Source organism: Takifugu rubripes, chromosome 6 (genome assembly GCF_901000725.2).
Source record: "Takifugu rubripes chromosome 6, fTakRub1.2, whole genome shotgun sequence".
Taxonomy (NCBI): Eukaryota; Metazoa; Chordata; class Actinopteri; order Tetraodontiformes; family Tetraodontidae; genus Takifugu; species Takifugu rubripes.
The window spans coordinates 6,080,614-6,107,715 of NC_042290.1; the positions used below are offsets into that span (position 1 = coordinate 6,080,614).

General features: G+C 47.1%; 4 protein-coding genes and 1 long non-coding RNA gene across 8 annotated transcripts; 4 read left to right on the forward strand and 1 right to left on the reverse strand.

Annotated features, from left to right (window-relative positions):
* The first annotated feature begins 5,128 nt into the window (after window positions 1-5,128).
* On the forward strand, window positions 5,129-8,198 carry LOC101061262 (dnaJ homolog subfamily B member 5). The gene is made up of 4 exons (XM_011604616.2): window positions 5,129-5,435; window positions 5,876-6,134; window positions 6,244-6,758; window positions 7,437-8,198. Exons 1-4 carry the CDS (start codon window positions 5,328-5,330, stop codon window positions 7,668-7,670), a joined length of 1,116 nt encoding a protein of 371 aa, XP_011602918.2. The 5' UTR covers window positions 5,129-5,327; the 3' UTR covers window positions 7,671-8,198.
* Window positions 8,199-8,975: 777 nt separating this feature from the next.
* Window positions 8,976-10,687, forward strand: hwa (huluwa). 2 transcript variants are annotated; one of them, XM_011604617.2, is made up of 3 exons: window positions 8,976-9,831; window positions 9,998-10,172; window positions 10,245-10,687. In XM_011604617.2, exons 1-3 carry the CDS (start codon window positions 9,253-9,255, stop codon window positions 10,409-10,411), a joined length of 921 nt encoding a protein of 306 aa, XP_011602919.1. In that variant the 5' UTR covers window positions 8,976-9,252; the 3' UTR covers window positions 10,412-10,687. The 2 variants fall into 2 exon arrangements, with proteins under 2 accessions (XP_011602919.1, XP_029693635.1); XM_029837775.1 differs by having other exon boundaries at window positions 10,001-10,172.
* Window positions 10,688-10,787: 100 nt separating this feature from the next.
* atp5fa1 (ATP synthase F1 subunit alpha) lies at window positions 10,788-13,980 on the reverse strand. Its single transcript, XM_003965231.3, has 11 exons — window positions 13,826-13,980; window positions 13,160-13,235; window positions 12,890-13,059; window positions 12,628-12,801; window positions 12,375-12,541; window positions 11,999-12,299; window positions 11,693-11,917; window positions 11,515-11,622; window positions 11,290-11,434; window positions 11,071-11,221; window positions 10,788-10,998 (listed from the first exon to the last, which is right to left on the reverse strand). The coding sequence occupies exons 1-11, from the start codon at window positions 13,883-13,885 to the stop codon at window positions 10,920-10,922; spliced, it is 1,656 nt and encodes a 551-aa protein (XP_003965280.1). The 5' UTR covers window positions 13,886-13,980; the 3' UTR covers window positions 10,788-10,919.
* Window positions 13,981-14,321: 341 nt separating this feature from the next.
* ark2n (arkadia (rnf111) N-terminal like PKA signaling regulator 2n) lies at window positions 14,322-25,852 on the forward strand. Of its 3 annotated transcripts, XM_011604618.2 has the most exons (5): window positions 14,325-14,562; window positions 15,263-16,153; window positions 23,553-23,723; window positions 24,011-24,122; window positions 24,204-25,852. In XM_011604618.2, the coding sequence occupies exons 2-5, from the start codon at window positions 15,337-15,339 to the stop codon at window positions 24,391-24,393; spliced, it is 1,290 nt and encodes a 429-aa protein (XP_011602920.1). In that variant the 5' UTR covers window positions 14,325-14,562; window positions 15,263-15,336; the 3' UTR covers window positions 24,394-25,852. The 3 variants fall into 3 exon arrangements, with proteins under 3 accessions (XP_011602921.2, XP_011602920.1, XP_011602922.1); XM_011604620.2 differs by lacking the exon at window positions 23,553-23,723 and having other exon boundaries at window positions 14,328-14,562; XM_011604619.2 differs by lacking the exons at window positions 23,553-23,723; window positions 24,011-24,122; window positions 24,204-25,852 and adding an exon at window positions 21,422-23,422 and having other exon boundaries at window positions 14,322-14,562.
* On the forward strand, window positions 16,160-20,741 carry LOC105416543 (uncharacterized). Its single transcript, XR_003888707.1, has 3 exons — window positions 16,160-17,638; window positions 17,931-18,030; window positions 18,164-20,741. It is a non-coding gene; the product is annotated as an uncharacterized lncRNA (long non-coding RNA).
* Window positions 25,853-27,102: the final 1,250 nt, after the last annotated feature.

Here is a 27,102-nt window from a genome sequence, read left to right on the forward strand (position 1 = left end):
AAATGATGAATGGCAGGGGGCCACACGACGCTCCCTGAGGTCATTCTACCAGCCTGGCCCTGCATGTGCGTTTAAAAGCTGATGACAGCCACAGCCTAGTTCACAACTGTGCAAAACTATATTTAAACAGAGGAAGGTTGTGTTCAGTCACTTCCTGAGAGTTCTTGCACTGAAGAAAACAGCCTGCCGACAAATCTGAGAGATCAAGAGGTTCAGAGGGAGAACCGTGACCGCGGGTGTCGATGGGAGCGTCGGGGAGAGGTGCTGGAGCGCTGCCTTGATCACTTCTTCAAAAAGAAGCACAAATCTGAAAGAGGGGGAAGCGACGTGACAAACTGGCAGCCAGGTTTCAATTTTAGCTCCCGTTTCTCTGACTGACGAGTTTCCCCCTCAGGGAGGAAAACATTTCTCTTTGTGAATAGCTGAGGAAGAGGAGCGATGGCAGAAGGTGACGAAGTTATATTTGCCAGAGCAAAGCAGCAGCGCAGATGATTAGCAGCTAATTTTTTAAAAAAAAATCGATTCACGTCTTCAATTCTTTTGCCAAATTGCGACTAAATTTTCAAATGTTAAAGTCGAAATTGTTTGACGGATCGATGAACGTTTTGCTGCTTTTGCTTTCGTTGCCACTTTATTGATTTTGAGTTCACGTCTCTGCTCACAAACTGCACAAATCGAATCGATGGAATACCGGCTTTTGCTAAATTTCGTCGCTAACATGAAGGCTTCTGCTTCGGGTCCTGCTGTGACACGTTCTGTCTTCAGGGTTCCACCATAAAACAGGGAAGAAAACTTCCTGTTCTCAGGTAAAGATGCTGTTCTGGCCTCAAAGCTGCAGGACAGCAGCTTCAGATGGCTGCAGTGGGTCGGCAAGCCGTGGCTCTTTAGCGCCGCCCTAGTGGCTCCCCGGAGCTTTTTCAAAAACATTCTTAACGTTTTCCAATGCTGATTCAACAGTTCTTGGACCGAATCATTTGGAAGTAGAAGCACCATCGTACAGCAGAGGAGTCACGTGGTGCGTCATTCTCTCCAGGATGCGCTGCAGGGAAAACAAACATTTAATCATGAATGCTCATTATGCATCTGTAGCCCACTTATCATTTTGATAGGAGACTATTATAACTAATATCGGCACTTACAGCACGTGTTCCCTTTATTATAAGGCTTTTAATTTTTTGTGGCTCCAGACAGATTTGTTTTTTGTTACTTTTGGTCCAATATGGCTCTTTCAACATTTTGGGTCTAGTCAGATCTTTGGCGTCACCTAGTGGGGAGAAACAGCCCCTCCGCTGGGTGGGGTCATGGCGTCATCCCGCGCTCAGCTGATTAGTCTGTGGTCTCAGCTTTGTTCTTTGACTTCTGCTCCTTTTGGTGTGGCGACTGAGGGTCCAGTGGGCAGCAGACAGGAGCTTTTTACCTCTGTGAGCGTGTAACTATACCGGCTGTGTGATTAAACTTGCTCAGTCTGAACAGCAGGTGGCAGCACTTGCTAAGAAGAGAAGCCCTAGAAACCCAAACTGAAGCTAACGTTTATTTTTGTGTCATTTCCATCCGCTGTTGTGTTGAAATCTTGCAACAGTGTGATGTAACTGAAGTATGGCAGCCATTGAGCTGAGAAGGAGAACTGATCACAAGTGCAGCCTCCTTTTCAGAAACCTTTGACTGATTGAATCCACAATTCTCGGTGTTGTTTATTCCCCCCCAGGTCCACCTTTTGAACACCGTCTGACTTATGTGCATTTGTCTGAGGAAATCTTGGTGAGACTCCATCACCATCTGCCTGTCTGCTTTTCTGGAGCACCGAGGCTTCAGTCTAGCCAGGCGCTGCACGTAACAGTCACACTCCTGGACATGTGTGGGCGACGCAGCACATTGGGGAGAAAGTGCGAGACGGGAGAAAATGAAAATATCTTCTCTTTTTTCTGTCTGTGAGAGAACATGGCCTGTTCTGACTGTTCTGTTCCCTCACTCAGCTTGTCCTCAGCTCATACTGTTTCCTACTTAATATTCCAAAGGCATCAAACTTTTCTCGGTGCTGCTTTCGCCTCATTTTTTTGAAGACACCTGTAGGGACCAAATGGCCTCAGTGTGGGAATTTATTCTTCGGCCGGTTGCACAGTGTTGATTCATGCAGCGACCTTTGCAGGGCTGGATGAATGAAGGCAGTGGGACGAGTGTGAGATGAGGCTGGATGGTGTCACCTCCTGTGTTGTGCACTCAGCAGGGTGATTCAGAGTCCCTTCCAAACATCAGTTGAACCTCTGAAGCATTAAATGCATAAAACATTTATTTATAAAATAGAAAAATATGTGTGGTGCTGTCCACATGCTGTATAAACATGATTCTGGTGGTAAATATCTGTGGATCCAGTTGTATCTTGAGGGACTATTGTGACTATTTTCTTGCATTAGCGTTGACAAAGTCTTTTCTCCCTGATCCCTCTGAGGCGACGCTACATTATTTGCAATGGGGATTCAGTCTTTGGTGTTTGCTTAGTTTCTACTCATTTTCCCGAGTCAAAAATCCACAGTGAACTAAGGGCGCATCTAACTTTCACCAGTTGGCAGCATGCGAAAAGGGATTTAAAACAACAATGCATTTGATGCATTTCTCGGGACTTGGGTGCAGAATGCTAACGGCTAATGCTACCGCAGGATTGTCTTCACTTTGGAAATCTGTTTAAACATCACACTTTTTTACTAAATATGAACCAGAACCTGAGGGTGTCCATAATTGAGACGAGCATACGAGTTAAATTATGCAAAAGAACATCAGTGACAGAAAGAAAAGAAAAATGTTCCTGGGCTGGTAGGAACACAGACTAGCTGAGCTGTCCGCCTACTCGTCACCTCAATCACACAGCTTGAAACGCTAATGATCATTATTATCCCACAGACTGGCACCCAAATTTGCATGTGTATCTGTGAAACAGAAAACAGGCCAGCCTCAGAATCAGACTGTTCCTGTGGGTAACCAAGTGAGAGCCGGCTCTGATTCACAGCATCTCGCCAGAGCTCTGAATAGCACTGCTGCATGACGCTCCATGGCTCACCGTGTTCCAACCAAATTTGTCCACCATTTCCTGCAGGGGCGATAGGAGAATCCCCAGGAAACTCCGTCCCTGATTGGCTGCAGGAAGCGTCACTGCAGGAAGCAGAGCCATATATGTATCCTCTCACTCTTATTGGTCTCCACGGCTGCACATTGGTCAGAATCCTTTCCTACCTGTGAAGGATCTGTAAATGGTGTTTAATTTAGGTGCTATTATGAGCTATTTCAAATCAAAAGGTTCTCTTGCGTAACTGGAATCTGCACCTTCTCTCCAGCTGTTGATTTGCGAGGCTTCACGGTTATTGTCTGAGCTGCGTGGGTGGACTCTTACACAATCCGAAGGATGCCGAAGCCTTTATTTCGCATTTATGCACCACAGATGCTGCAATTTGTTCAGTCTAGCTCATCTTTCTGCTTCAGGAAACACATCCTATCAGGATCAATCACACTGTGTCATCAGCTACATTTCTAATCCTTACATTTTAGGTGTCATATGAAAAATATACATGTTTGCCAACAGACAGTGTTGTGATCTGTAGCCTACATCCCTCTGACATTGTATTAAATGCCAGGTAGCTAATTCTGAAGAAAAGAAACGCGACATGCTAAAAGAGGCATATTAAATTTACAGTGCGATACACGCATTTTAACCATTTTTACACTCTGGCCCGCCACATCTGGTATTTCTCACGCATGAAAATGTATTTTGTAATGCCCACCGAGTTACACCTATATGTGTATGTATGTATATATGTATGTATATAAATGTGCTGTTCAACACGCTCAGTCTGGGCGTCGAGGAGTTCAACTGGACTTTGACACGCCCCAGTCAACGAGACCAACTCCCACCAGCCAATCAGAAAATAACATACAGGTTCGCATCAGCCAATCAGAAAATAGCACCGCTGTATCCGGGCAGATATGGTTGATCTGGCCGCAGTTACCGAGAAGAGGACTGAGCTTCATCCAGGGGCGATTCTCTTATGTCAAACATGGGGGATAATAAGCAGGACACCAAACTGTTGAGCAAAAACTGCATAACATACTAATGTTAAACTGGAAGGGAAACATTCATTTCTATTTTGAATCTATTTAGAATACTTGAACAGTTTTTCTAAAGTCCTGGGGGAGCGAATGAGAATACTTTGAACTGAAAGGTCAAACAGCCAAACTTTGAAATACCATTGGCATCAAACGATAAGTGCACACATATTGATGAATTATTTAAATCCTTCATAATCCTTTATTACCTCTCATACCCAAAGGTCTGCCCATCACGAGCCCCTCCCAGCAAACATCTCATTCTCGCCTCAGATCAAAACATAACGGCACGGAATATTTAATGTAAAGGTTTGACACGTTCGCTGAGAAACTGACAGATTCAACAGGAGAACAGGAGGCGCAGAAATGGTACAGTCCAGTGAAGGGGCGAGTGGAAGGTGCTGCTTAAATTATTCCTTGTGAAGACTGCATAACCTAACATTTATCATTTTAATGGTATATAGACAATTTCAGTTTTAGGGTTAAAACGACAGTTTTCAAGGATTCAAATCCCGTTCGAAGGGGACAGACCCCCCCCCATACCACCCCATAATTCGATCCATGCCCACATGACTGTTCTTAAATTGAATTCGATTTATTTAATCACTTCCATCATGTTGAGCGCTTCGAATCCCCGCAGCTCCAGATCTACATGAGAGGATCGCAGAATGGCCAGATGTGTGTGCTCTTTGGAGGTTTGGTAAACTCCTGAATTAGCCCAATTTATTGTCGGGGTCTACGTGTCTGTGCGTAAAGTCATTCTAGGACATCCGTCTGGAGGTTGTCTGGCTCCCCGGCACGATCACAATCATCTCTATTTGTTCTCTGCGCGCGCGTCTGCGGAAAATAGCCCGTCTCCTCCGCGTCGTGACTGTCTGCTCAGCCGCTTTCTTCAAGAACTCCGGAAACAAGCCTCCAGATGGAGAAGGAGGCTGCAACATCCGCGCTGATCATCGCGCCAGAGCCAATAGCCTTCCGAGGAACTATCTGGACGCCGGCATCCCCTGCCGTGCGTACGTAGGTGGGGCGGGGCCGGGGAAAGCTCTGTCACGCTGTGTGGGCGGGTGAGTGGATAGTAAAGGAGCCGGTGTGGAGGTATTTAACGGAGAGCCGAGGAGAACCGAGACAGCGAGCAGCTCCAGTCAGTGCTCAGCCATTTCAGCACCAGCGCGCCCGGACAGCGACACGCAGCCGCCCTCCCCATCCTCAGAGGAAAAGCGCTCCCAGCGTCCGCCATGGTTCTCATCTGGACCCAGTTCGGTGTCAATCACAAGAATGTCAATGTCAAATGTAAAGTGCGGGTCATGCACCGCGGGGACAGCGCGGGCTCGTCGTCATCAGCGGTGAGTGTTTCCACTTCTCTGCCTCCACAACTTTAGATGAATTATGCTTGTGTGTCGCATCGCGCGTCTGTTGCCGTGATCTCGTTCAAACGCAAAGCCGACTGTTGCGCGTCCAGCCAATCGTTGTAGTCGGATCATTGTCGTTGGGGGAAATCTGATCCCCCCCCTCACAGATGCCTCCCCCTTCCCTCGCGCTGACTTGTGCATTTTGTAAAATTTACTGCATATGCAGTTAATCACCAACGGGGCTGAGATCAGTGTTTTTGACCACCCTTGAAGAACATCTCCACCTGCCGTGGAGTTCATCTGTGGGGGTGTTCTGTACCTCCCGACTGTTCCTGTTGTATTCAAAAGAGCAAAAAGACTCTTCTCTGGTTAGATTTTCATGAATGATGATATGATGGTGCAAGTCTAATGTCTGACTCCTCCTGTTTCTGCAGGACGGCAGCAAGTCTGAGCCCGACACGCCGTGCCTGACCACGAAGCCCACGGGCAAGGACTTCTACAAAGTGTTGGGCGTCTCTCCTGAGTCCAACGAGGATGAGATCAAGAAGGCCTACAGGAAGTTGGCCCTAAAGTTCCACCCAGACAAGAACAGTGATGCGGATGCAGAGGACAAGTTCAAGGAGATCGCAGAGGCGTACGAGATCCTCACAGACCCTACGAAGAGGAGCATATACGACCAGTTTGGGGAAGAAGGTGGGTCTCTTAAAAGACGTGACTGAAATTGAACTCCTGGATTTTGTAATTGTTTCACTATAGTTTCGGGTTTACATGTTTAAATATTTGTTCTCTTTTGTGTTTTCAGGCCTTAAAAATGGGGGTTCAGGCACTGGTCAAGGCAAAGTCTTCCGTAACCATTTCCACAGCGACCCCCACGCCACCTTTTCGGACCACTTCGACTTCCCCTTTGGCTCAGACTTTGATGGCGAAGACGATCCCTTCAGGCGGTTCCCCTTCAGCCATGTTAACGGGTTCGCCAGCCACGATGGCGGGCCCCGGAGGGGCCAGGACAAAGAGGTGGTGCACGACCTGCCGGTGACCCTGGAGGAAGTGATGCACGGCTGCACGAAGCACGTGAAGATCACCCGCAGCCGCCTGAGCCCAGAGGGCCACGGCTTGAGGTCCGAGGAGAAGGTGCTGAACGTGGTGGTGAAGAAAGGCTGGAGGGCAGGGACCAGGATCACCTTCCCCAGAGAGGGGGACGAGACGCCCAACAGCACCCCCACCGACATCACCTTTATCCTCAGGGACAAGGAGCACCCCCACTACAGGAGGGACGGCTCCAACATCGTGTACACGGCCAAGATCTCCCTCAAAGAGGTGAGTTTGGAGAATCAGGCAAATTTCCACACATTCTATCAATCGGATGGTCACAACTAGGACAGAGAGTGCAGCCCCCCCCCGTTTACAGCAGGCTGACAGACCCCCACGCACAGAACAGCAGCATCCTGCCAACGCCTTGGTTACCTCAGCAGCCCCTGCAGAGACCGAGGCTAAATATAGCCTCGTGCTTGCCAACCCCCACAGTTCACACTTGACGCTCCGTCTCTGTGTGTGCTGCAGACTCCTCCGTGGCGTGCAGAGAGGCCAGGATTTTTGGCTCGCCGTGGCGCTGACTCTCGTTCTGACCCGCCCACGCGTATATTAGCAGAGCAGCAGTCACAAAGACTGGCGTTTGGAAAGAGCTCCTCCATCTTCCTGCGCCTCCTTTCAGTCACTAAAAGCCCTCCACTCCCACACACGGCCTGAACAGAGCAACCGTTATAGCATCTGTGACACCCTTTGGTTGTGTAACCAAGAAGATCACAACCCAGCGAGACAGACGCCTCATATTTATCAATTATGCAACCTGACACACAGGCGTGTAATTGATTTTCCTTTTTTTTTATTCCGAGCCAAATTCATCCCATTCAGGCCAGTTAGAAACACTTATGAAACAGCTTCTAAATATAACTGGGCTACATAACTAAATTTCCCTGCTTTCCTTTCCGTCTCCAGGCTCTGTGTGGCTGCACGGTTAACGTTCCCACCCTCGACAGCCGGATGATGCCGGTGCCGTGCAGTGACGTCATCAAGCCTGGTGCCATCCGGCGCCTGCGGGGCGAGGGCCTGCCCCTCCCCAAGAGCCCATCCCAGCGCGGCGACCTGCTGGTGGAGTTCCAGGTGAACTTTCCAGACAGGATCCCGCCGCAGTCCCGCGAGATCATCAAGCACAGCCTGGCCCAGTGCTAGCCGGGGCCTGGCCACGCCTCATCCTTGCTGCTGGTGCACGAACACAGCCTTTGCCTAAGGTGCTCGCATCACAACCAATCACAACCTCTTATTGTGTTTGGAGCTGGCCTAGATCAGTGAGGGGAGGACTTTCTGCAGACCCGACGTGCACAGAGATGATGAATAGCTTCTTTGGTATCCGAGGACGAGCATCGACTCAGTAGCCCTTCTCTTGAGCGGAAAAGGAACTCTGTACTGTTATACTTGCAAGCTTACAGCAGGGTACCAGTGTCATTCGAGTCTGTACAGACTTAAAGCTGAATGGAAACATATTTTTTAAAGCAGTTATATGGTGCTCATATGACCGATCGTTTGCATTGATTTGTTACAATAGCAAAACGTACTTGTGTGCAAAGATCTTCTTTGTGTGCAAAATGCAAAAACATTGTCTCTAAAAGAGATTCATCTGTTAAATGTTCTATTGAATTATTTGTAATGTTTCTATATATGCTGCAATATTGATGTATTGCTACCTTGATGCATGAAAAATAAAGAAAATCAAATGACGTAACTGTTGTGGTGTGGAGAAGACAGTTGAAATATCAATAATTGGCGGATCCCTGTCAAAATGGAGCCAGCATGACTCATGAAAAAAACATTAATTTGATCTGTTTTCCTGTCACACGGATAAACAGGCTGCCTTTTATTGAATAAAACGTAAAGCCATAAACACACCAGAAGAAATGAACAGCACATGAACCCCAGTTTATAGCACATCTCTTTTTATGTTTTCATGCATTTAATCTTCCATCCCTCCATCTATGTTCGACCTAATCTGATCTTCATGTATTGAAAATTAATAGTGTACTTAACTTTATTCTAAACTCTCTGTATTTAATTCCATAAGTCACCATATTGGGACCTTTAAACGTGACCCTCCATCCTTCTACAGAGTAGAAGGACTTTCTTTCTACCATCATTGGGATTCTCATCTACTTGTTTTCTCACAATGTTTAATGATCCCAGATCCCAGTGTTGCTGACTGGAAAACCTTTAGTGTCTTTATTTCTTTTTGACCCCTCTTTACAGGTATCCCTCCAAACATTGGCTCCAGGAACTATTAATTGTAACTACTTCATTTATGATGGAGAAAAGGGCCTCTGTTCAAACATAATTATTATGTGATATTGTCACTATTTTATTTCCTTCTCCCTCTGCAACAAACGCCGCTAGATCTGCCGCCATCTAGTGGCCGTTAGATATAGCGACAGGGTGGAAGTTTCTGCGTAATAAGTTGCACCTGCCGATCTGTGATCGACCTCGCTGTCGATCACTGAGCGCGAGTCCCAGAGTCGCGTCAGATCCTTTAGTTATCGCCGACTGCATCCGTTTGCCGTGATGAAGTGTAAACAGACAACGGGAGACATTTATATTGCGTTGATATCTCACGGACATTCCTCTATACTGACATTTGACAAAGAATACTTTGAAACGCAGAGTGATCCACCTTGATTGACGCACCTGCGCCATCAGACACAACGCAAGATCTCGGCTGGGATCGGCAGTTCTCTGAAATTGGCTCTCCAGATTCATCTGGGATGAAATGTCGCAGATAGGTCAGGTCACACCGAACGATCTGGCGGAAGGTTACCCGGTGACCAACTTGACTTTGGTCGTCCTGTTGCTGATCCCCTGTGTGGTCATTCTGCTGCTGCTTAACTGTCTTTTCCTGGGGTACAAGTTACTGATCCTGTCAAAGAGGAGGAGCAGGCTGGGGACGGGAAACACGGAGGAGATGCTGCAAAGAGTCGGACGAGTGTCGGACGCTGATTTGGTGTCGCTGCAGGACCTTCGGAGAGCCTACATGTCTCTGTCGGAGCCCGTCTTGACCCATCCCGTCACCTCTTCCAGGGCTTCATCCAGGGAGAGGGCCGAGGTTGGACACAGGTATAGGCTCCTGAGGCCGGATGGGGCGACCGGATCCGGATCCCTCAGGGCCCCTAGTACCATCCGGGCCACCTCTTCTGCGGCCTGTATCTCCCCGAGACCCGGCCTGCCCCCCTGCTCGCGGATGTACAGCATCAGTAAAGCGGCTCGCTGTAGGAGCGCGCCCGTCTTCCCTTCATCCAGCGATTCAGAGGCGGAGGTCAGGGTGAACCTGGTTCCTCCGAACTCCCCAGAGGCGAGTAACTGAAAATAAGCAGGTAGAGCTCAAGTGCAAAAACCAAACTGTTGTCTGTTGTCCTCCCATAGACGCTTGTTCCACCTGTTCGACTTTGAGGTGACATTTAAACACACCAGTAAAAGATGCCGGTTAAAATCCTTTCGTGTGCTTCCTCCTCTCACAGCAGGACGCAGAGGGCGGTGCGCCTGCTCAGAGTAGGTATGAGATGCTTACAGATGTGAGCCCAGCTGTTGCCGTGCACATGGAATGCGAGTACCCCGGTGCCCCATCAGAGGCGTCCCGCACGACCACCTCCGCGGTGGGTCCGGGTCTGGACAGCGACTTCGGTGCGAGCGCGGGTACGTTTGTCCGGCTGCTTAACGGGGACGTTGCTTGCTGGTGGTCTTGAACGCTGGTGGTCTTGTTCTCAGGCGTTTCCCTGCGGATTCTGTCAGCAGACAGCGACGGCCTGTCCAACGGCGTGCTGTCCTCGGCGATGGAGTGGGATTATTACGACCCCTGCTACGTCAAACAGAATCACGTACCCAAACATGAACACCGCAGATCTGCAGCGCACGCCAAACAGTACTGGGTGTAAGCCTACTCGGTTCTTAAATATTTTATTTAATCGTTTTACTCTTTATATTTTCTTGTCGTCTCACTAAGCACTGTGCACTTAAAGTAGTATTTCTAAGGGGAAAAGCACCGTCATTGAATACGTTCAGTAATTGACACCCTCACTGTATAACTGTTTATGCACTTGTTTCACCATAATTGTCTTTCATGTTTATGTTCACATTCACCACTGCTGTAATCGTAAATTCCATTTTTTCAAATGTTTTGATGCACTATTAAACACTATTTGGTCATTTCAGTAATTTTGCACAATCCAATTCTCTACCGACAGGGGGCACTGTGGTTAGATTGTTCATTTATTCAAGTAAATCAAAAACTTGTAAAGTTTCAGACAAGAAACCTGGTTGAATATTTTATTCTGTTGAAAGACAACTGTACATTAAAGATCAAGTGCCATTTATATTTTTGTTGTTCATGAAGGTAACATCTGGCGCCTAACTATGCGCACGCGACAAAAACCACATCAAATTTCACTCGAAGCTGGAAAGGAAATTCAACACAATTTGCTTGAGTTTAGCATCGGACGCCTCAGAGATTTTGCCATCGGCCCTACAAAGAAGAAGAAAAATGATTAAATCAGCAGAAATCTCAAAACAAATTGGGTTCTGGTCCAAAACGTACCTGATAGCTGACAGCAGGTCCTGGTGCTGGCTCAGGATGTGCTGCAGGAAGGCCTTCTCGAACTTGGTGATCTTGCTCGGCTCCATTTTGTCCAGGTGGCCCCTCACACCGGCGTAGATGACCGTTACCTGCTCCTCAATGGCCATCGGAGCTGAACGAGGAACAGAAGTCAGAACAGATTCCGACAGCGTGTGGGAGCTTCACCACGTCGACACTCACAGTACTGTCCCTGCTTGAGGAGTTCTGTCAGACGGACGCCCCGGTTCAGCAGCTGCTGAGTGGCAGCGTCCAAGTCCGAACCGAACTGAGCGAATGCCGCCACCTCACGGTACTGGGCCAGCTCCAGCTTCATGGTACCAGCCACCTGGTGATAGAAGATTCTCCACTGAGAAATCCCCGTTTAAAAACACAGCTGAGAAACAGGCGATCACAAAGGCAGCTAACCTGCTTCATGGCCCTGGTCTGGGCAGCAGATCCGACACGGGACACAGAGAGACCCACGTTGATGGCCGGACGAATGCCCTTGTAGAACAGCTCAGTCTCCAAGAAGATCTGAACAGGAGAACAAGATTTAGTGACTGGGAGGCGAGATTTGACTGAATCCAAGAGGTCAGAAGCTAACCTGCCCATCTGTGATGGAGATGACATTAGTTGGAATGTAGGCCGACACGTCACCAGCTTGGGTCTCGATTACAGGAAGAGCTGTCAGGGAGCCGCCCCCAAAATTATCATTCATCTTGGCGGCTCTTTCCAGGAGACGGGAATGCAGGTAGAAGACGTCTCCGGGGTAAGCCTCACGACCGGGGGGACGACGAAGCAGGAGGGACATCTGACGGTAGGCGACGGCCTGCCGACGGAGGAGACGTGAACCGTCGCAGGTTGTGACTGGTTAAACCCAAAATGAAACAATCCGCTCAGACAAACTCACCTGCTTGGACAGATCGTCATAGATGATCAGGGCGTGTTTGCCGTTGTCTCTGAAGTACTCCCCCATGGAGCAGCCCGAGTACGGGGCCAGGTACTGCAGCGGGGCGGCGTCGGAGGCAGTGGCAGACACCACGATGGTGTACTTCATAGCGTCGGCATCGGTCAGCCTCTTCACCAACTGAGCCACCGTGGACCTCTTCTGGCCAATGGCGACGTAGATGCAGTACAGCTTCTTCTTCTCATCGGTGCCCTCATTAAAGCGCTTCTGGTTGATGATTGTGTCGATGGCGATGGCGGTTTTGCTGCGACGCAAAATTCGATATGATGATCAGCACCGAATGTACTTTACGCAGCAACGCCGTCTGTCTGATGCATACCCAGTCTGTCTGTCTCCAATAATGAGCTCACGCTGCCCACGGCCAATGGGCACCAAACTGTCCACGGCTTTGATGCCAGTCTGCATTGGCTCCCTCACAGAGATACGGGGGATGATGCCAGGGGCCTTCAGACCCACACGTCTGCGGGTTTTAGAGCCAAGGGGACCCTGTCATTTACAACACACCACAAATACAAGTTAAGAGAAAATGTTTACCGCCAATATTTGACCTTATATCGTCTTTGCGTTTTTACCTTTCCATCGATGGCATTCCCCAGAGCGTCCACCACGCGGCCCAGGAGCTCTTCCCCAACGGGCACGTCGACAATAGCGCCTGTTCTCTTGACAATGTCACCTTCCTTGATCAGTTTGTCGTTACCAAAGACCACAACACCAACGTTGTCAGGCTCCAAGTTGAGAGACATACCCTGGAGAGGCAGTTCAGAGGTTAATCTCTTCTTATATACTAGCATCAACTACTAGCACAACCACTAAATGATGCACTGGGAGTTTCACCTTCAGTCCAGATGAGAATTCCACCATCTCCTCAGCCTGCACATTCCTGAGGCCGTACACTCTGGCAATACCATCGCCGATGGACAGCACGCGGCCAGTCTCTTCCAAGTCAGCACTGGTGTCAGCTCCCATAATCTTTTCCTCAAGAATGGAAGACACCTCGGCTGTGCCTTTAATGGATGGAAAATTTAAAGTGAGAAGATTCCACTAACTTGCACCTATGGTATCGTGTAAAAATGTGCGTTTTCCTCTCCAGTTGGTAAAACTGACCTGTTTTCTGCAGCCAAGGGCGGCCAGTGTGCAGATTCTTGGCTGCTACACATGCTGCAGCAACGTTCCTGGACACCTTTCATACAACAGAAGTGACATTTGTTCATCCAAAGTGAATAAACGAGGACAGCAGTTTGAAAGTAAACTCAAAAATAAAACCATCTCTCTGTATCTAATATAATCGCACAGCATTGATATATTTTGTCTACAAACTGAAAATGGCAATTACCGTTTCTAAGTGAACACAACTGCTGGCTTTGTCAAAAATATAGGAAATAGTTACAACTTTCATGCAATTGGCACAATCATGAGCAAATTGATACCGAGTTGTTGCCCCTTCAATCTACATTAGTAGAAAAAGCTAGCACGAAGCGACAAAACTGACCTTCAATTACCCACCTACATATTTTATCTCCCAACACCGGACATTTTTAAAATGTAGCCATTTTCAGACATTGCCCGTCAATTTAATGAGTGTGTCTGTGTGTGTGTTGTGTGTCTCCGACACGTATAAAAGCCAGCTAACCCGTGAAGGGCCCGGTGTCCTCCGGTCCAAATACGTGTGCAAGAAATTGTAACACCGCCTCGGCGATTCATTCGAGCAACATCATAAATTGGTGCAACACGTCGACAAAAACCGAAAACGGCGAGATTAGAGCTACTTACAAACCCAGCCCGGCGAGGAAGGGTGCGGGCAAGGGCCGCAGCAACGCGCACAGACAACATGTTGGTGTCCTTCTGTGTGTATTCTGCTCCGGAGCGGAGAGAGAGGGATGGCGGACACGGTGACGCTTTGTAGAAAGGTCGCTGTGACCCGGAAGTACTTCAAAATAAAAACGTTCACTATTTGATTTGAAATGTGTTAATGCATTTTGTGTGCTTTTTAAAAAAATATTGTGCTCAGTAATTTTTCTCACACAATAATTATTTAAGATATAATATATATAGTTTGGATTAACTCGTGGCTATCGTTTAACGTTTTACCAGCATTAACTTTAAGAGAACTTCTAATCCACCCCTCGTTTATAACGTGTGTATATTCCTACGTTAAATGTCTAAAAATGTACAAACCATTGTTTTTCCGTTTACATGTATTCTCATTTTCGGCCGACAGGGGCGCTCGTCTGCGAGGTGATGCCGGAAGTTGCGCATGTATCTTTGTGAGAGGCTGACGGAGACATTTTAAACTAGACACACAGCTGGTGGCTAACGGCTAACGTAGCGCTGGCGGAGCTGCGAGCGCACTGCGCCAAAAACACATTCAAATCTCTGAATGTTGTCGAGAAGTGTTTAATTTGTGTGCTGCGTCTGCATCGTGACTCGCATTTTCCCGTTCGCACTTCGGTTGACCTAAAATGTTTATCGAATGACGCTGGGAAGAGAAAAATATAACTGAAGCAACGGTGAGTCCCAACTGAAATTAGCGCAGCCCATTTTACTTGCTAAGTTGGCTATCGTTTTGCCCGAGATAAGATTATCAGATCGCTGTTGCTATCCTGCGCCATTCGTCTCAGGAATAGTTCATATGCTTCCATTTATAGATATTGCAAGGCAGCTGTCCTGCAACCGGGATATTTTTCCATGACTCGCCTTCTCGCCAAGTTTGTAGAGTGTAAGGTTATGCCCGAGGTTAGCATTGTTGCGTAGCTAAAAGTAGTGTCTGTAAACGAGCCACCGTACTCACGAATGTTCGCCTCTTTAAAGTATTCCATTCGTGGCTCCTATTACACACTGGAATTATGACTTTGTCATACCCAGACTATATAAAAATTAAAGTGCATTGAAAATTAAATCCTATTTCGCCGCTGGCAGTCGCGAGTTTGAAGCGTCTGTAACTTGGGAGCAAATGGAGCATGATTTCTGCAAGCACCTAATGCACCGTTGTGTTGTGTGTTCAGCAGTCCTGTTTGTTGCACAGTCGCCACTGAGTCCAGCACGTTAAAGCACTTTCTGTTTAATAAATATAGAACGAGGGAGGGAGACTCACAACGAAAAAGGGGCTTTGTCTTTGCTAGTTCAATTTCTAGGCCTTTTTTATTTTTTATTTTTTTTAAAAGCTTCTTGCTCAGTTTCCACCTCTAAATTGTAATTACATGTTTTCAGTTTCAGTAAGCGAGCTCCGATCCAGGCACATTGGTCCATACTTGTTGGACCTTTGGGCTCTGGGCTCAACTGAAATGAAGATGGCTGATTCAGAGAAGGCACAGGAAATTGTTGATGCCGAGTGCCTTGACGAAGCCCCGTTAGCCACCTCATCCACCCCGGGGGAACAGGATGACCACACTAAAACTGAGACGACCACCACGACCAGCTCACCCCAAAGGGAAAAAGAGGCGGACATAGAGGGCGAGCAGAGCCTTCTTTCTATGCCCTGCTTAATGAAAGAGCTCCGCGGAGACTCTGCAGAGTCGCAGCATGCTTCTCTAGGGAGCGAGAAGCCTGCATCACGTCATGCCTATGAAAGTGACTCTTCAAACCCCTGCATGCTCTCTCCATCATCCAGTGGCCATCTCGCAGACTCGGACACGTTGTCATCTGGAGACGAACGTGCTGCTCCTCGCGCAGGTGAAGAAGAAGAAGAAGGCCGCATGGAAGCTGAAAATGATGCCGGTCAAACCACAGAAAAACAAGCATCTTCAGCTGCAGCAGGGGGACGGAAGTCTCGAAGGTCACACTCGGAGAGTGAAATGCCCCCTAATGCAATGGCTGCAAAGAAAAACCGCTGTCAGCCCGCCGTCGTAGCGGCGGGAGCACACGAAAAACAAACCAACGGCAAGTTATTAAAGGTCAAAGGTCACCGGAGCCAGAAACACAAGGAGCGAATGCGTTTGCTGAGGCAAAAGCGGGAGGCAGCAGCACGGAAGAAGTATAACCTGTTGCAGGACAGCAGCACTAGTGACAGTGAGCTCACGTGCGACTCCAGCACCAGCTCTTCTGAGGACGAAGACGATGACACTTCAGGCGGGAGCAAGACAATCAAGACGGATATTTCAGGTAATGGCCAATGTACACTACACATGCTTGTAACACGGTAATACCACTGTCCACCCTCTAGTTGTAACCACTTCCCATATCATTGACAACAATGATATGTGGTAACAAGAACTTTTAGGTTATTTGATAGTATTAGATACAATCACAGAGCTTATTTACGTGGACTAAATTATTAGATAACTCGAATCAAATCTTTATTTAGGACATAAAGAGGGAACATAGAATTAGGCCATACAATATCTGTGTGATACCAGCGTGGAACTGGTATTTCTATATTTGTGTTTGGTTATTTTCTATCATTTCCATCATTTATTGGCATTTACATACTCTCTAGTTAGATGGGTCCATGCCCATTCAGATAGTAATTCAGCACCGTGTTGTCTCATCTGCATGCTGTGAGCATCTCGAGGGCAGCCGTTCTAGTCTTGATGTGATATAATCGGATTTGCAGTGGTGTCCCATATCATATGTTCTACATTTTAACAAGAGAGCTGTTTGGCTTCGTTCACACTGCAGGCAGAAGTGGTGCACATCAGCTTTTTGGGTCCATGTGAGACCCAGGTCTGGTCTTTTTCTTTCTTTTACATCTTTTCTCAGATGCAGGTTCTGCTTGGTTACAGGTCTTTGTTTGTGACCTGTCTAAACAGTGAAAAACTATTACTAGCAATTATGATTGGATAACTGTAGCTTTGCACCATTTACATGGTCATTTAAGCAACATAAACTGGAGGGGGAGAGAAAACAAACATGGCAACCAGCAGCAAGAATGGTGGAAACGAGCAGCATTTTCGTAGTCATGGCGACACTCATTTCATGCTCAAGGAATGAAGGATACGAGTGTCCTGCATCCCCTCGAAGGCAGAAAATACGGGAAGTGGCAAAGTATTCAAGGAACTGTTGTGGAAACTGGCCGCGATGGACTTGCAGGAACCTTTGAACAGATGTGTTGCCGTTAGAAACCGCTCAGACCGGCCTGCTACAGCGTCTGAAGACAGAACCAGGGGGACGGATGTGATGACATGTCCATATTTTGATACTTCGGAGGAACTTCCACCAGAGAAGTTCCAGGGCCGGAGGCAGTGACAGGCTTGGCACGGATTCTTTGTCTTTCCACCTCCTGAGCACTGGCCAAACTGGTTCCAAACAGGTTCCACGCAGCCACCAGCTTCGAGTATCAGTCGACTGAAGAGGAGTCCCAGAGCTTTTTGACATGGTTCTTCACCCAATGTCCAAGCTCAAAGCTGGTATTTGAGAAACTGCAAAGGGCGATGCTACGGTGGGACCCTTGACCAGCTTCAGAACAGACGGAAAAAGGTATAAAAGGACTTCAGAGACCAGAGAAGAGAACAGGGACAATCCCACGTTTCGACCTGTTGGACTCGGGGGACAGGCGCGCTGATGCACTGAACTTGTCCACAACAGCCACAGACGTGCTGCTTTCACATACAGACGAGTCCACTGTTCAAACAGCAGCAAATGATACTGGTAAGTTTTGTTTCTCAAACCCTTTCAGAGCTCACAAACAGTCAACTTTGCAGATTAAAGAGAGATACACACATTTACTAATACCCGGGTTAGCTCGCAGTATGCTAGCAATCAGCTAACAGTAACATTTTTGCCACATGAGTATTGTCTCAAATATTGTTTTCTGGGTGGCTTCATAAAAGCAGGAACTGAACTGAGTAGCTGACTTGTGCATGTAACAGTAGATGGGTAGTTATCCATGTTAGGGAGAACACGTGAAGTTATAGCACAGATTCTTGGTTGTTCTTTTCAGAGTTGTTGCCCATGGATGAGTTGTTGCCCAGATTGCGAGTTACCACGGCTGCTCACCTGCAGCTCCACCACCTCTTCCTCTTCTCATCAGGCCTGATCAGGTATTTGTTCAGAGGGCCCCGTGCACGTACACACCATGCAGATTATTGTTTATAGTGCCCGCATCACCAAGTTTAGCATTGTTGTGTAATGTGGACGTGTCTCCTAACTGTTTCATTGTTTTGCTTTACACAGGTAAAAGAAGGTAGGACTGTACCACTGACGTGATAAATATCTTGAGAGATCAGAGGAGAGGTTTTTGGGGCAGACCAGGAGGGACCGGGACCTCAAAGCTGCTTTGCTCCAAGACGTCCAGAGGATGGATGAAACAGGAAGCACATTTGTGGGTCTGAAGGGGCGCCGTCCTTTCTGGGATGGGATGGAGGATGTTACAGAAATGAAGATGGAAAGATTTGACTCCCCACCTTTTTATGCAGACAGCAACAGCACCTAGATTTTTTTCTCCTTTTGTTAACATCTTAAAAGCATTTTTTTTACATTTAGCCCATTTGTGCGAATAAACACAAGTGAAATGTTCGAATGTCCATATTTTCTTATGCCTCACATAAATACATACATACTGCTCTGACCCCTCTGTACAAACTGTCTTTGTATGATGTGTCTACATATAAAATATATATTTATTTATGATCATCACAAATGCCACAGAGGGAAGAGATGAGAATAAACGGTTGGTCTCAGTGTGTTTGTTGAAACCCTCACTGTACATGTGGTAGAAACTGCTGCTGCCGTCCAGTAAGCACAGCGAAGCTGCTCTGATGTCTGTCTGCAGTCACATGGACGTTGCCTGTGCAGGCGGCTCAGTGTGCGTCTGCTCGTCAGGGAGCTCAGCCATGAAATTATCTCCATGTTCTTCACAAATGCTGTGCAGTGCACGGCAGGCCCGTCATATTTGTTGCTGGTCTCCCGTTTAGTCTTTTGTCTTTCAGAGACGTCCTTGTTCCTTTCAGTCTCCTGAAAGACGGGTTACCAGATGGTGCACGCCTCACCGACAGTTGTAAATGTGCTGCTCCGGGGACGGTTTGCCCGTGTCAGCAGGCTTCACGAGCCGCTGCTGCAGATGTGCACCGATGAGGTCATGTCCAACGTCACGGCCAGAGATTGACACTTGGTAAACGCCCCATAGGATGTCCACCGGGGTTTTTTTTAAAGAGAGTTTCTCCTGAGTTGGTTGTTGGGCCTCTGCAGGATTGTCAGATTATGGCTTCACCAGGTCCTAGTTAGTCCAGAGCCTCTCCTGTATACCGGCCCGGCAAGGGTGACCCGAGCCAGAGCGAGCTCTGGGCTATAGAAATCCCATAAGCTTCCATGCATATTTTAACTATATAAACATTCTGTAAATCTTTGCGCTGTCAAAATGCTTGAGGTGACAGATTTGGTTTAAAATGGGGGCGTTGGAAACAGACCTTGAAGGCTGTAACCCAGGTCGATTCTGTGACCTACCAGGTCACCTGGGATGTCTTCCTGGTAGGAAAGAAAACCTGCTGGATTGTTGCCTTTGTCGGACTGAATTGAAAAACTGTCTCTAAAGACACAGCGAACACCTGCGAAGCTCCAGCCACACTGGAAGATAATCGATGTAAGACCAGTCAGTTGGTTAGTGCGCTATCAAGCACACAGGAGCGCGCTCGTAGGATCACATGATCGTGTTTTAGACTAACATAATGTTGGTCTGACTTGGCTCCACTTGGCCTTTGACCTAAGGAAGAGAAGTGCTACTTGTACGAGGCACCAGGGTGGAACCAGTTAAGCACTGGCTTCAGCACCAAGCTAGCATCATGGTTATCTGGTGGGAAAGGTGTTGGTGTTATCAGCCACCACTAGTGTAGACAATAAAATCACTACTAAAAGGAGTTTTTGCACTTCAAAAAGTCCGGACTTTCTTCACAGTCCCCCACATTGGACGGAGAACCTGTGGTTCCGTCTCACACAAAAGGACCAGTGTGAGTGTCCCGTTGAGGTCACTCTGACAAGAACACACCGGTTTGATTTCATCCTTTGAATGGAAGCTCACCCAGCACTGAGGTGGACGTTAAAGACCTTTTGTGTTGACAAAGTCCCTGTAGCTGTCACTAGGTGCCAGCACTGAGATGAGAGTCCCATTACTGGATCCAATGATTATGGGATGTGGCTCTTTACCAATGAATCCCACACAGCTTCTAAAGATCATCACGACACCCCAAAGGTGTCCTGCTTCTCTCTGTAAGTCTCTCCTACCAACCTCAGGCAATGGGTTGCCATGGTGATGCGCATAAACCTTTTGGCATTCAGTGGTTGCCAAACACGGGTTTGGTGCATTAGCACCACCACGAGAGCAGAGGTTTGGGGAAAGAGTTCCGAAGACAAACAACAGATTATTCAAACACGTGTAAATCAGTAGTGTGAGAGTCTCACCTCTGCCCCCGTGTCCGAATAGTACAAAATGTGAGTGACAACAATCTGATCTGAGCAGAAAAACATCATTACTGAGCATGAAGACCTGCACTGTGAACGTAGCCTGACGGACTTGCTTTACCTATGCTGTGTAGTTAGACGGGTCTGGTCTGGTCTGGCCTAGCAATGCAGTGTTGTCTGGGTCTGGTTTATGCTGCGGACACCTACAGGGCAGCCATTCAAGCTGCGACGTGATATCATCTGATATGTGTTGCAGTCCCGTTTTGTGTCCTAAAACTTAACAAGTGAGCGCTTTGTGTCCTCGGCCTTTGGCTTAGTGTGAGACTGCTGCTTTAGTGTTCCTCTCGCCTGGGTCCGACTGTTTGACTACCGTTGAGTCTGGTCAGCATCACAGTTGCAAGTAGGTGGTCGTCTTCTGCGTCAGGTTCTGTTGAAGATCTGAGCCAGATTTAGGTTTGGTGCTGGTCGAAATGCTTCGTTGACTTTTTGACACCGCAGCATCTCGGTTTCACACACTGGCGCAGGCTGATCTTGTTACTCTTTTTTTTTTTTTACAATAAGAAACACAATCCTTTCCTTCTGGGTTGTCGGGACTTTAGGCGACTGCGTCTCAAGAATTGTGCCAGTTCAGTCTGGAATGGCGTTACCTTTTAGTTCTGTGAGGTATTTGTCTGATTTGTCTAGATTTGCAGAGAGCAGGAGAAGATAGATTATCTAAAACATATCTACGGAGCTGTTTATTGGCCTTATTATATGATTTTTGCAACCAGTGGATCCTTAAATCCTCCCGAGTCAGTCCACTAACTCCTAAAGTTATCGTACTGCAGGGATTTTTAGTACACTCAGTGATTTTGACCATTTTTTACATCCTGTCTAAAGACTCGAGTGCTAGAACTGCATGATATAGTTCATCAGCATGAAAGAATTAATCTGCACGTAACCAGAATCAACCTCATTTTCTTTTTAATACAAAGTCCACCTCCGAAGCATGACAGTGCCACTGTGTTTTCTTATGGCTTGGCCTCAATGTCTTTAAAGCTGGCTTCAGACGTTCAGCGGAGAGATCCAGAGTGGGCGCCCACATTCACGGGCTGCTGGACAGCGGCACGTGGGACAGGAATGGCATCGGCAGCGTTCTGGAGGAGGCCATGACACGCTTTGCTGCGATGCAACGCCAGACCGAGGAGCGTTTCCGCGTCTGGATGGAGAGGCTGGCGCACCTCGACTCGGGCGACGACTCCTCCAAACGCTCGAGCGACGCTGTAGACGGACAGCAGCACCCCTCTCACGAGCCACGCCCGTCCCCCCCCAGCTCCTACCTGCCATCTTCAGAGTCTGCAGAGACGATGGCTGCCTATATGATGGCACAGGAGAGCAGCAGTCTCAACCCCACCCCCATCAACAACAACCTCCTACCTGAAGCCGTCACTCAGAATGGAAATCTAGCTGTTCCTGACCCCGAACTCCTCAATGTCTAGGTTACAATCGGACTTCCCTTTAACTGTTTCAATCCCACCACGGGAGAAGCGGCAGCCATGGCTGTCACGCCTCATGTTTCAGCGCCCTCGACGCGTCATTTAAACTGAACCCAGCGTCTCTAACGGCGCTGAATCACTGTGATATCTTCATTCACTCCTCTCCGGGTTCTGTAGCACCTGTGGCACAGACACAGGCCGTATCTCAATACAAAACCACAGGTTCTTTCTCTCCAAACACAGTCGTCGATGATTTTGATCTGATCAGTCTAGGGAATAGACTGTGCCATGTGAGGTGCTGCTGCTTGATAGCTTCTATCTTTTTATTGAAACTTGACGCCGAAAGACAGAGCATCATCTTGTTTTCTTTAGCAATGAGGGTCAACACTGCTGTATTCATATTTGGACTTGATGACCTTTTTGGTGGCATAGCTTTACTGAAGAGAAGAGATCTGCCTCTAAATGTATGCATTCTACACATGGTTTTAAAAATGTTCTACAAACAAATGTCTTATTTTATCCCTTAAAATCATCGCTGATATTGCTGTTTTCTGCAGTGACGAATGAAGGAAAAATGACTTTTTTCTTTTAAGTTGCCTATTTATGTGCGCTAGATTCGGGCTCCTTTGTTGTGGCCTTAAGCTGCAGCCACAATGGCCTCACGTTCTTCATCAGTCACCCAGTGAATCTTTTATTTTGCACTGATCTTCCCAGCAAGGCACCGTATTCAGCAGCTCCAGCACCAGTCTAACCAGTACATAGCGGTAGTCCAGCTGCAGTATGGTGCATGGTTAATGTTTACTAATACCCGGGTGACAAGTGGCCTTCTGTGGTTCAGATCCTGTGGTTTTGAGGTGTTCCGTCTTCCTCCACGCCTCCCCTCATGCTACTTGACAATGCTAGCCCACCTCCCAACACTAACACTCTGAATCTACGGCCTTCTCATATTTCTAGTTAGGATATTAAATGTTCCATTTTCTGTGTGTAGATGTAGTCATATGACTGTCCCCCTCACATATCCGGTTTGCATGTGATTATATTTGTATATAGAAAGAAATGTGCGAGACCACATTAGTTTTCACCAGCAGCAGCATGCGTGCGGGGTGTAGCATCGCTCATGCTGGTCAACGGTGATTGATGAAACATTTGAATATTTAGTTGCTTTGTCTCTGCCTACTTGATTTGGTTTAGATGGTTTGCATATTGTTCTAATGGCCTGATTAAGTACAAACACAATAAAGGGAGGATGGAGCGTACAGTCTAAACATGGAACAACCCCGAGGACAGTCCATTGTTTACCAAAGAGGCTATCCTGGTTTACACTCATCATTTTGTACCCATGAAGTTGGCCTTAATATCAGGAAGTGCTTAGGTTAATCTTCCCTGGTCCCTTCCAGGCTAGAACAATGCTAATCTTTCCCACTCTTCCACATTGCTAATCCTTCGTCCTTTAGGTTTTGTTCCCGCGCCATTTCCGACTCTTTTGTATTGACTGTAACCTTGTGTAGTTTTTATGTGAATGGCTATTTTAAAAGCAATAAATGAAGACCATCAAAAGTCTAAATTGTGTAGCTCTTCTGCTGAGAAGCTGGCTTTGAATGTGTTGCCGTGCGGTGGCGTCCGAATCCCTCACGCCTTCCTCTTCTCCTTCAGGCTTGATTTGAATAATGAAGTGTTCTCTTTGTTCTCTGCAGACGGGCCTCCAGTAGTGTGTCACTATGATATTTCAGACACTGATTCAGACCAGGAGAGTATGAGTGTGGAGACAGTCCGGCCCACGGTGATAAAGCATGAGCTAAAAACGCACAGAGGCCAGGATTTGGCAGCTCACTCTGGGTGTATAAGAGCTGTGAGCTCCCTTTCAGGTCAGTTACAAACCCGGTAAACTGATCATTTCCACTGCTCCCAGTGAAGACAGGGCAATGAGAGGCGAGAGGGTCCTCACTGAGCACCATCCCCTCAGGGGAGAATGCTCCGTATACTTCTAGAATCTTCCTTTGTCGTGCCCAGCTCCACACTTTGTGTTGTCAGACCTCCCCGCAGCGCCGCCATCTTTCCATCACTGTTCTCGGCGGTCTCTCGGAAAGGCCCGATGCTCTAAGGGTCCCCTCTTCCTCTCGCCGTGTGACTCCCGCTCTCTCGTTTGTTTCAGGTCACGTGGAGGCGGCGCTGTCGCGCAAGGAAGGCGCTCATCTCAAGGGCCAGATCAACGTGGCGTCCTCCGACAGCGAGGTGGAAATAGTAGGCGTGCAAGAGAAAGCACGGTAAAAGACGGACGGGAGACCTCTTTCTTTTCACTGACGCCTTTTTTTTTTTAAACAACTTCCCACTTTGTCCCTCTCCAGATGTGCCCATCCCAGTGGTGGGGTGATAAAGAGCCTCTCCTCATGGAAGGAGAATTCAGTGGAGCAGTTAAACAGCACAAATCAACCCCAGCTCTGGACTACTGTTGCCCCCCACCCCAACTGGGTCTCCCCGCCTGAAGTCGTGGACCTCACACTGGACGAGGACGCTGGACACAAATACCTACTTTAAAGGACTTGACACTGAAGACGTGGCAACTCTTCCTTCCTCTCACTCCTCACCCCTCTCGTCTCCATGTTAGAGCTGAAATAGCTGCAGTCTCCCCCTGCGACGGCTCACCGACTCTTCCTGCTCCAGAGAAGCTTTTTTTTTTGTTCCTTAACTGAATCATGTATGAAAGCCATTCTACTGAGGTGTTTTCCTAGTTTCTTTAGTTGTTATGGTGACACAGCACGTAAACTGAGTGTATGTGAGAGCGACGCACCTGTAAATGAAAGCAATACCGTACCTTTCTTTGATACCTCAGTTACTCCTCCATCACAGATGTTGGCAGACATGTTTCTAGTGCGCTCGTTAATTTCAGTTTAGTTTCTGCTTACTAACAGGAGTTGAACTCGACTGCACACTCGCAGTTAACCACTGCAGACACTGACACAGCGGGAGAGATGTGTGCGGTGGACACGTTTGAGCTGGATTCTACAGCGTCTGCAGGCGATGTGTTGGTCAGCAGATGTATGACCCTGCAAACACCTTTAAACCTCTGGAGAGCCCTTTATCACAACTGAGGGGGGTTTTCAGTACTGCTAAGCAACGAATGCCTTGAAATGTGCACTATTTTCTTTCAGAATAGTATAAAGCATATTCTTGTACCTTACAAAGCAGTGCGTTTTGCTGTTCCGGTAAATATTTTAATAATGATGTGAATTTAGTACCCACATCAAAGGAACCACATGTGAGTTTGTAGAAGAGTTTTACTGTATGAACTGTTTGTACCCTGATCCTCAGGAGCTGCTCACTCTCTTGCCCTCTGCTCTCGTCGTCTGCAGCCACACTGGTCATTTTCTTTATACATTTATGTTCCAACTTGACGCTGCGTAAACACTTGGATTGGTTTGTGATGCTTGAAAGGTGGAAGCAACTTTACCTCTGCTGGTCACAGAAGGGAAAAGGAAATATAAAATGAAACCAAAGTCTCCATAAAGTTTGTTATCTTCCATTCTTCTCTGAAATTTCTTTGCTGGGAAGAATTTCTTTGTGAAATGAACTCAAAAGGATTTTAATGTGAGGGTATTTTTATTTTCTTGTCTTTAGGCCAGTTCTTTTTCTCTTTTCTCACCCAGATTGCTGCTAGTTGCTGCATTCTTTTACCTGACCACTTCCGCTTGCAAAGATCAGCTTTGTGTTTATTATTAAATGCTACAAACCCCCTTAGTAACAGCTGTTTGGTAGTAAAATAGGGCGACGATACTCAACAGTTGCACATAGCATGTTTGGTCACGCCTGCATCCTCAACTCCAATATTATTCTCATCAATAATTTAACCATGTTCTTCTGTTATTTTGTTTTAATTTACTGTCAGTATTTTGAATTAACAAAAAAAAAGTTTATTTTGTTGCTTTTACAAGTTCTTGAAATTCTATATGTAGAACAAAAAATATTTTAATTCTAAATAAATAGCATTATTTAATGAGTGCTCTTGTATTTGTTGGTTATTTTTTCCTCCTGGTATGTTTATATGCTGATTAAAAATAGCTCTACACAAGAGTGTGAAACAACAATAGAGGTAAAGCCTTTTTTTTCTGCAGCCAAACAGTCTAGACAACTGCCTCGCCGTGAACAATACAACTTCACCCACACTTGCAAACGTGCTGTGCCGGGTCAAAGGTCGCATGGTGACACCTGCCACTAGGGGGACATATGGAGTTCACACACAGAAGACAAAAGAGAGCGCGCAGCAATTCAGCCCGCAGAGGCCCTTCTATAAAATCAAAGCCCTTTAGCCAGCTCTTTTCACCCTGGGGCGGAACATCAGCTGTATGCTAATTTTTACTGGGCAGCAGTGCCCCAGAGAGCAGCGAGCACGCTGGCTCGCTCTCAAAAGCCGGAAATAGCTCCTCCTGCAGATGTCTTCTTATTGTTTGAGGATGGAGCTCAGGCCGTGCTGCTCGAGTAGAAGTATCGGCTCTTATTCGAGCCAGTATAAGATATGCAGAGTTCATTAACGAGTCCCGGGTTTTGCATAATCTCCGAATGACACCTTTTATCTTCTGTATTTCATGTTTGACCTAGTAGGTTCAACTGGAGTCTCAGTATTTCTTTAACAGACAAACGATTGGACCCGTCTGGTCATGAGAATTTACAAAATATGAAATGTAGGTTCAGGCAGGCGTGTCTGTGTTAAAAACATAGATAGGAAAAGCATGAAATCTGTCTTGAATTAAGATTTTTTTTTAATGAGGATGAAGTGATTGAGCCCTGATGGCAAATCAGTGGTGAAAGGCTCTTTGTGCAGCACTGCAGGCTTAAAGCATTAAAGATGGTGGGAAACACAGGACAGGGACATATGGGACTAAGAGTTTTGTGACCCCCTCAGGCCTGCCCATGCCCATCTGTTCTCCCCCCTTCGTGCTTAGAAAGATTTTCAGAACAGGCCGTGCTTGGTGTGAACTGCTCTCAGAATGTTCCTCTGCAACTCGAAATGGACACACTGTCCTGCTGCTGTGTTCCTGTCTTGTACTAAAATAAAAAGATGAGTCAGCTCAATCTCAACTTCATATTGACCCTATTTTTTAAGGTTTATTTTGAGGAAAAATGTCATACAGACGTCAAAGACCTACCTGAAAATAGTGATCAATTCCAAGAAACTGCTCTAAATGTACTATCCCTGTCCTCCAAAGATACTTCTTACCTTAAATTACATGTTTTCCGCTTTCACCAAAG